The following is a 9,934-nucleotide window of genomic DNA, read 5'->3' as shown; positions in this document are numbered from 1 at the left end:
TTTATACTCATAATTATATTTCTTTGGCAACGGACTGAGATTAAATGACCAATATTAATGTAATATAATATTAAATTTTTTTTTGGTTATAATAACATTGTCTTGCGTTCAGCAATTATGATGTTGTGTTATACTTGTTTGCTATATAAATTAATTTTAACGCGGACATCGGTTAGCTATGATTATTAATAAAACATAATATTATATAATAATGATATTAAATAATTAATATTTGCTTAAGTTATTATAATAATTATTTTACAATATAAATAAAATACAATGGAAATTTGTTTTACCTAACATTATTTTAGTTACAGAGCTTACATAACATAATGATTTATCGAATGATAAAAATAATAATTAATGAATATATATTTTTTTTCTATCGATACATATGCTATTTCCCACTATTTTTTTGATGAAGCGTATGCTACTTACTTATTTTTTACCATTAATATTTTTAATAACATATCCTTATTAGAATAATTATGTATAAAACCAAATAACAATTAATTACCTACTAGTTTTTATTAATAATATAGCAATATTAATATTTTGTATTTATAACGTCTCCCCAAATGATTTAAAAAGTAATAATTTTTTTTAATACTTCTGAATGTTACTAGTAAAGTATTTTAAATTCTCCATTCCGATGTATTGGTAAAATTTCACTTTTAAAAAATAAAATAGTTATATTAAAGTCGCACTAATGGTAGGGCTGATTATAAACACATTAATTTTTTTAAAACTGATAAATTCAATTTAGTAAGTTTCTCTTACTATAGTGAGTACCAACTGCTATAATAATATTCACTCTGTCACTCATAGCCTAATAATGTAAAAAATATAAAGCATATGACTATATGAGATTATGGTTATATACTTATACCTACATTAAAATGCATTTTATATTCTCAGTAGACTATAAAGTTGAATAACAATATTTTTAAAAAAAATATTAAATAATAGATTAATAGATATAATAAATTAAGCACAACGTGTACTAATTAAAAAATTAAAGCAATTCGCTCAGCTTTTACATCTGTCAAATAATGACGCTCAGTATTGTGATTACGTTACGTCAAAATAATAAGTACACTGCAACCAGTAAAAGATGAAATATAGTGGTGTGCTATTTTTTTCAATTACCACTAAATATTTTTTAACCCGATTACATTGAATTGAATAGTAACTTTTTACTAGGCAAACTATAAGGGGTATTTAGGTACATAATAGTATATATGTAAGTGCATACTCAGTTAATTTTTTTTTTTTTTATATCTTAACATTATTGCTCTACAATCAACATTTCTTAAATTAGAATAATTTCCAAGTTAATCATGAATACGTTTTTTTTCGACATATTAAAATGTATAAATCGATTTATTTACATTTTTAAAGTAAAACTTTTTTTTTTGGGAATTTTTGTATTAAATAATATTTAATTTAATAATTTATATTGCTTGGTTATAAATTACCAATGACCACTGACCAGCTATGTCTTAAAAATGAAGAAAAAAGTATCCTTCTGTATTTCATCCATCTGAGGTAGGTTCAACATTTCTAGTTTGAAAGAATTCAATATATATTGTAACAATTTAGTTAATCAACAGAATAAAAGTATTTTTTCTGTAATAAATCTGAAAAAACAATCTATTAACATTAATACTCCACATACTAACATATAAACTAATCGCATTTATTTTTTTTCTTGATGTAACATAAACACACAATCACATTTTTTTAATAATGTTTTTTTATAAATGCAATTTTATTTTTATGATGACATTTTTAAATGTTTGTATTTAAAATTTTAGAACATGATTGATGTTTGAAATAATAAAAATTCCAAGGGTGGATAGAAATTTAAATAAAAATAATGTAGTGTATGAAACTTCATTTTCTTTCAAGCGATGTATTAAGAAATAAGGAATATGACATCAAATAGAACTGTCTTCAGTGAGTTGCACAAGTAAACAAGTTCTATATGCTTCTGTTAGTCAGACATGAATTACTGATTGTACAATTATACACGGATAAACTTTGGTGAAGAGACCTTTCACCTAAGCGAGTCTTCGTACAGCAACTTCATACGAGTTTTTCGCTGAGTGCGGAGTTTCTTTAAATGGCAATCGTACAACATAACGTCCATTTTCATTTCGATTACATGTTTTAAGAAAGTGTTCTTCGTAGAGTTGATCTTCCTTTGACAATTATTGTCACTCTAGGTACTTCTTCAATCTTTCAGAAATTTTAAATTTGTTTCTCAAGTTGCTATTAACTAATAATAGTACATTTGTAGTGATCTGTGTGCAGTGCCGCAACTACCGGGGGTGCTAGGGGTACACAAAATCCCTGGGCCCCGGGCGGCTGGGTCCTAAATTTTTAAACTAACTTTTTTTCTAAATATTGTCATGGTTACAATTTATTATATGTCTGATCAGAATGAAAAATGTTTAGACTATAGGAGCATTATTATTCAATAATGATAATAATAACAATTCTGTGTATTTAGAAATTAAATTATTTTTTTATTATCTAAAAATAGAAGGATTTTGTATAAAATTAATGCCAAATAGTTTATCGCACCGCGCCACCCATCACAACACGTTTCATATAAATATACTATATATTATAAGGTAACTTTTTAAGCATGCTCGCCCCATTTTTATGCTTAAATTATGTACACATTCAAATTCTGAGTTTTGGAATTTTTAAATGTAATTAAAGACAATAGTTTCGAGTACTTAAATTTTTCACAATATTTTAGAAGTATCCTGTGACATAATATTGGTTTTTCAAATGAGAACATATATTATGTTTTAAAGCAAAATGTGAATCAAGTAATATTTCTAAAAATGTTGACGTATTATAATCGAAATTTGAATGAAAACTTCCGGAGTTATTCTACTTTAAATACTAAGAATTAAGGATAATAATCTATTATACAAAAATAATTTGTAAATGATACGAGTTCGATAATTATAATTCGGTATGCAATATAAACTATTCAATAATGATTACTACTTATTACTAAATGCTTATGGATTAATATTGCACCTGACAGTTTTCAAAACATGGACTATTATCCTCATTTCTTAACATTTAAAGTATAATAAATAACTCCAAAAGTTTTCGTTCAAATTTCTATTACAATACGTCAACATTTTCAGAAAATTACCCGATTCACATTTTGCTTTAAAACATGAAACATATATGTTCTCATTTAATAAAATAACTGTTTGTGTGGAATCAGTTTTTGCGATGTTGTTACAGCGACCGGCGACAATCCAACCAAATCTTGAATTCTGTAGTATATTTCTGTACCCTTTGGTCCAAAATGTTTGCCATCTTGTAGAATGTAATAAAACAGTTCATCTCCTATGAGCATAACAATATTTCCTGGCAGATGGAATGTTGGGTCGGCGTCGGCCAATTATATGCCTTGTAAATGATGCCAGTTTGGTGTGTTCATTTTATTAACTATTATCTAGTATATGAATTTCTCACCTTGGTTCCCAAAACCAGATACCTTATATAACGTATATACCGTTCTGGTTGGACATTTGAACATTGGTGGTGCTTAGTTCAATATGTTAACATAAGTACTATACTTAGTACTATAAGTTGTACCTATAAGTTCATAAATTAGTTGTTTGTAATGTATCTGAATATTTATAAATTACTAAATATTTATTCATAGTAGGTGCATAGCACACACCTAGACCAAATTAATAATTATTCGACTACTAAGTAGGTACTACATTAGAGTTTTTACAACTTTAAACCTAAATAACAAATTTGTGTTATACAATTTCAATATTATTAATCTGTATTTTGTAAGTGTATATAGGTTGTTTTCAACAACTTATATATTATTTAACTTATAAAGTAAATAATTTCCTTATTGTTATAATATAATATTTTATAAGTTGCAAATAACATACCTTAGTACCTTACATACAGTACTACGTCCTATATTTTATATCGATCAATAAGATAATTATGTGTTATTTTAAAACTATTTTTCTTTTTTTCTTTTTTAATCATCTTAGTTAATAATAATAATTCCGATGATTAATCGTTATATAATAACGAACATTTTTTTTGTTTGTATGTTAAAGCATTAAAACCACTGGTTAGTAAAAATTCTATTATATTTTCTTTTTGCATTTTTAAATAAGAACAAATGCTGAAATGCTTATAAAAATGTAAAAAATAATAAATATTAGACGATAGTATTATTAATATTTCTATCGACATAACTAATAGGTTTTCGATTTTGTGACTTTCAATTTATAATAATAAACAATGAAAACGATATAATATATTTTCAATTCAAATAAAAATATTTCTAATTTCTATACATTATTATTTTTAATTAATTATATTATTTATAAGTAGCTAGTTTATTTTTAAGGGAAGACGTAGTCTCAAAGTCTCCCCTGACGAACCGCCCCGGGTTATTTTTATATATATATTTTTTAAATATATTATATTATATATACCTATTTTTTATAATAGACCTTCAACATGTGTAAATATTAATTGTCTTACACTGTCAGTATGGAAATCCCCACATTGGTCCAGGTTATTGGACATTTTTAACATCTTGATAAAATATTATACTCTATAATTGCTGGTGTATGTAAATTATAGTACATATTTCATAAGATTTATTTTAATTTAATTCTGGTGTAATTGTTTCACTTAAACTCTATTGATAACATTAATAATTTAGCTAAGTATCAAACCACTAAAAACAAAATTATTTTGAAATATGGTAATACTTACTGTGTTAGAATAAGTTTTATTTTTTAATAAGTGATTTTTTTTAAACCCTAGGTTTCCTTTTTTAATGTTAGTTGTCAAATATGATGACAAATTAGGGAATATACATTAATATTACAATCACTGTAAGAGATTGTAAAATAGGTTTATAAAGAAGATAATCAAATTACATCTGTCTGTTACAAAAAATATAGAAATATATATAGAATATTTATATTCAATATAGTCAATATAGAAAAAATGTTATGAGCATATGAAGTTTATTTTTTTACGAAATTGAGTGAAATAACGATATATTACAATTTAAATATAGGTAATAATATAATATATTTTATTAATTACCCTAGACTGATAAATCATCTCCGTTCAGAATTGTTTTTCGTATACAATGATACCTGTCATTGCATTCAAATTTAACACATTCATTATAGTGACCTATTATCTATCTCTACTATACAGCAGAGCGATACCCACTTGCCCACCTTTCTTTTAATTTATCTCAAACATTGAAATTTTCATTTAGTATATTTTAAATATTAATATATTTCCAATATAAACCGTTTAAAACACAATAAAAGATTCAAAAATGGCACATAACTGCAAGTGAATATAACTGAAAGGTGTTGCCAGCAAGACAAATAAATTATGAGATATCTGACGGCTGCTCTAAAGAACAGCTACTTCAAAACAGTTTGGTGGCCGATCAAAGAGAAATCGGACAAACAATGGTTGTGCAACGGACTCGTTTTAATTAGCTTTTGGCCCACGATCACAGAAAATCCGGAAAATTTGGACAAATCTATAAGCAGAAATGTTGATGTAATCTACCCTGTATGTAAAATTTGGAAATGTCCGTCGTGATTTTGCAGACTTAATGCTCAAAAGACAATAAGAAGAGGATTGAACCTGGATGCCTTGACGCACAGCTGTTACAGTACCGGTGGCGGTGCGGTGTACTATAACGTAGGTACGTAGGAATAGCCGAAAATGACAACAACGCCGGTAACACACTTGAAGCACGGAAGCGGTAAAAGTGCAGCGGTTCCAAAAAATTCAACAGCTTCAAGAATGCCGGCCAGAATAGCCAGCAATAATATGTTAAGACAGCATTCACGAGCAGCAACAGGTATCTGTGCTTACAAATACAATGGCAACATAGTATTAAATAGTAAAATATTATTATATAATTATATATGTTTACTATCTATGTATTATATATCTACATGGTATCTTAATTAATTGGAAAGTTAAGTAAGTAGCTCCAATTTGAAATATAATGCAGATATTTTGGTGCTTTTTTTATATAATATATACAACTAATGCCTTCCTTTTATCACGATCTAAAAATACATTTTTCAAAAAACACTAACTTTTTCATTAAATTCTCTAAAATAGCCAATGCTTTAGTTTTTTTTTATAAATATATAAAATAGAATTTTAAAATCGGTTGAATTTTAAATGAATAAAAGCAATTTATATTTTCAAAAATACAGCAAATTGTAAAATTGTAAGGTTTCACACATTTTAATAGATGCGATAATTTATAATAATAAGATTCATTGATACTAATAATTATTAAAATAAATAGAAAGTATTACGTATTATAAATTATACACGGCCTAACTGAAAGAAAATCAATGTATAGCTTAAATGTAAAAGCTAAATTAATGTTTGGAATATTGACAGTATTTTTATTTCGACATTTTACAATGCAAGTTCACACTCGTAAAAAATGAGAAATTTGCGTTTTTAAGAATAGCTTATACAAAGATTAGTATAGGATCACGAAAACTGATTATTTTGTACATATAGAACTGTTATTGTTTCCAACAGATGAAATAGTTAATTATTATAATTTTGGTCAAAATAAACTTGTCATGACGGACAGGTAAAAATAAAACTTTCTTGTACCGTTTTAGTTATAAATTAATTATTTTTAGTTTATTTAAAAATAATATGCGTTTCAATGTCACATTGCATTATTTTAATATAATTTAAGGTATTTTTTTTTAAGTTTTGATCATAAATCATTTTAAACGGGTAACGAAGTACACGGGGTCACCAAGTAAATATAATTTACGCGCGTAATAACATTCTTACTTTCTATAGGTTTCATTTCCGACTGGACTTTTTGGAGTTGCCAGACTTCTTGGAGTTGCCAGACTTCTTGGAGTTGCCACGCTTCTTGGAGTTGTCAGACTTCTTTGAGTTGCGTGACTTTTTGGAGCTTCCAGGTTTCTTGTGTTTTACCGGCTTTGTTATCATTTCCGGTGATTCTTCTGCGAGCATCGTCTCAGATGACTCCTCCTCCGGATCCGGCACCCACTTGGGCACGCGCACTTCGATCTGCAGTCGGGCCTTCTCATCAGGCTCGCCCGGCCGCTTACCCAGCCACAAAACGAACACGTGCTCATCATCGCTGACAGGCAGCCCGGTAACTGGTCCTAGCTTTGGTTTCACAGACTTGGGTAGCACTTCCATCACATGTTTGCGTTCGTTTGACAATGGTAGATCTTCTGACTCGTCTACCTGCTGCTCATCATTCTCATTCTCATCCTGTTCTAGATCATTATCTTGATTCTTATCCTGATCTTGTTCCTGATCTTGCTCCTGCTGTTGCGTGTCATTATTATCGGAGTTGATTACATCTTCTTCCTCTGCAAATTGATTTACGTTCGGACGTATGTTGTAATATACCTCACCGCCGCCGGTGCTGTAGTTATCATACACCAAGCAGTCGTCACGGACTAAAGAGAACGTGGCGCGGTCACCGCGCAGGCCTACTTCGCCTGGCATCAGCCGCATGGCGTCACGGTCCGACTGCCCACCGAAGGTTCTCTCATAGCTTTTGGTGCAATAGTTCTGCAAAACCTGCGTAACGATCGCGTACGGATCAAATATTATTTAACCAATCGAGCTAATTTCAATCGTATATATTAATCCTTTGTAAATAAATTGTCTACTAGATTGGAAAAGCTCATACATAAATTGTGTAACAATATTTTTTTCCTAGAATTGTTTTGTAGTTTAAAGTGTTCTGAAGTTATGCATGCTCAATATATTAATATAGTTATCTTATAAAGTTATAACTATATTTTTACGAATTTATAGTCATTTAAATAATTATAATTCCATTATACTTACGTTAGGTGCTACCCCAGTTCCACGGAATGGACATTCCTTGATATTACATTCAGGATCTATTACACAACCATTGTATTTCCTCAATTCTTTGTCCTGTTGGTTTTCTTTGATTGGACACCAAGCTGTTTCAAACATATCCTTCATCTGCTTTAGAGCAATTGTCGCACATCTCATCATTTGCTTATCTCGCCGGCAACACCCTTCAGACTTAGCTATACGCTTGCAATTATGTGCCATTATTTAATATTAACTATACACCTCAAATTTGATAAAATATAAATTTTTGCTAAATAAATTTTTTTTATAGTCAATTTAAAATTAATTTTTAAAACTTGAATTAATTTTATAAATAAATAAATAAATCTTGTCGCTAGGGTTCAAGAAAATTATTTCGTTACGAATCAATTAAAACAGAAAAGCTATAAATTCTATATGCCAGCATTGCCAGATACAAATTACTATATATAGTATATTAGTATATATTATATACCTACTATGTAATAATAGTATGTAACTTTTAACTAAAACCTATAATAACCTATTATAATAATTTATATAATAACAAACACTGAATATATGTAAATTATAATACATTGAAATAAGCTCAACTAAAGAAAAAAGTACGCATAGCCTCCTTGCAAAAAAATTCGAACTCGGATAAAATTAATCCAAAATGAATGAATTTACTTAAAGTTGTTTTTGTAATAGTTTCAATTGTTACAATAAGGATACAAAATGTAATTGATATATTACATTCACAATTCACGATATGGTCATAATATATTATAATTTTACTCTTCAGTAGATATATTGTATTACGTTGTAATTATGCTAGAACCCTCATAACAAAATTTTAGAGCAAATTGCATCACTAAATATTATAGCAAAAAATGTATAGTTGACTTACTTCCATACACATGCATAATGCATAGTATATTGTTTAATGTTTTTATTATTGATTTCCCATTTGATAATTCTGAAATAATGAGGATCATAGAGCCTATTATAAAAAGTCATAGCAACTTGATAACTTAATAGTTATTTTTTCTAAAACTCAACTGTTTTTCTTTTTAATTAGAGTAAATGAGAGGATATTAACTCTAGGATTTTTTAAAAAACGTCACGAGTGAACTTAAGCTTCGCCATAAAAGTAAAAACTTGCAAATTAAAATGTTTTGTACCTATCTATTATTGTTATCTACTAAAAAAAATTTTTTCGTTAAGAGGATGTCACACACTGTTTTCTCTCTCTAGCCCACGCGCAACATAGACAAAACGCATCTACGCAGTCTGAGTAGAAATTGCTTAATTTTGGTTCTAGAGTAAATATATCTATTATAAAATTAAATTTTGATAATATTTCTGAGTACAAGACGATGAGTTTTTCCATTATTCTCAATACAACATTAATTATATAGTTTAGAAATAGCTATAAATTACAATTTTTTTTATATACTATTGTAACGCTCCCTCTTCACTAACTCGCAATGTGTACGCACGTTTCTGTGGTAGTTATGTTTATGTATATTATTGATATAATCGATAATAACTGTAAGATAGATATTAGATAATGTATATACTGAATATTAGATATATATATATATGAATAGGGTTACCGATCCGGGTAGGTGTTGACGTGCCGTGAGTGCGGATATTCGATGGTGGCCGTACGTATTGTCGCACAGTCTTCTTCACTGTCACCTGTCGGGTTCCTCTCCGTGTCACACACTTCCGTCAAACACGCATAGGTCATAATTATATACACCGACATGTGTTCCAAAACCTTTGGTCAGCAGTTAGCCACACTCGGCTTATTAGCAGCGCGTGCTCTACTTAAGATCGATTCACACGATACGGAACATCACCGTCACGTCACAGACCGGCAACGTCACGTTAAAATCTCCATCCGTTCACATTACAACGTCATAATCCAGAAACGCCACGGAAATTTAACCGACGCGACGTGATGCACTTACCACTGCTCTGAGTTTGATGTGAT

The 9,934-nt window shown here is 28.7% G+C and overlaps 1 protein-coding gene across 1 annotated transcript; it reads right to left on the bottom strand.

Annotated features, from left to right (window-relative positions):
- Positions 1–6,903: 6,903 nt before the first annotated feature.
- LOC113557953 (histone deacetylase HDT2-like) lies at positions 6,904–8,172 on the bottom strand. Its single transcript, XM_026963492.1, has 2 exons — positions 7,936–8,172; positions 6,904–7,662 (listed from the first exon to the last, which is right to left on the bottom strand). Exons 1-2 carry the CDS (start codon positions 8,170–8,172, stop codon positions 6,904–6,906), a joined length of 996 nt encoding a protein of 331 aa, XP_026819293.1.
- Between the last annotated feature and the right edge of the window lie 1,762 nt (positions 8,173–9,934).

This window comes from Rhopalosiphum maidis, chromosome 3, assembly GCF_003676215.2.
Source record: "Rhopalosiphum maidis isolate BTI-1 chromosome 3, ASM367621v3, whole genome shotgun sequence".
NCBI classification, from domain to species: domain Eukaryota; kingdom Metazoa; phylum Arthropoda; class Insecta; order Hemiptera; family Aphididae; genus Rhopalosiphum; species Rhopalosiphum maidis.
The sequence above is the reverse complement of the archived record's forward strand: the minus strand, read 5'-3'. Positions and strand labels throughout refer to the sequence as shown.

Bases quoted from the DNA above. Each gene is read 5' to 3' on its own strand.
- LOC113557953 (XM_026963492.1), bottom strand. From the start codon at position 8,172: ATGGCACATAATTGCAAGCGTATAGCTAAGTCTGAAGGGTGTTGCCGG. The intron at 7,663-7,935 runs GTAAGTATAATG...ATCGTTACGCAG, and splicing joins GAACTGGGGTAGCACCTAAC to GTTTTGCAGAACTATTGCAC.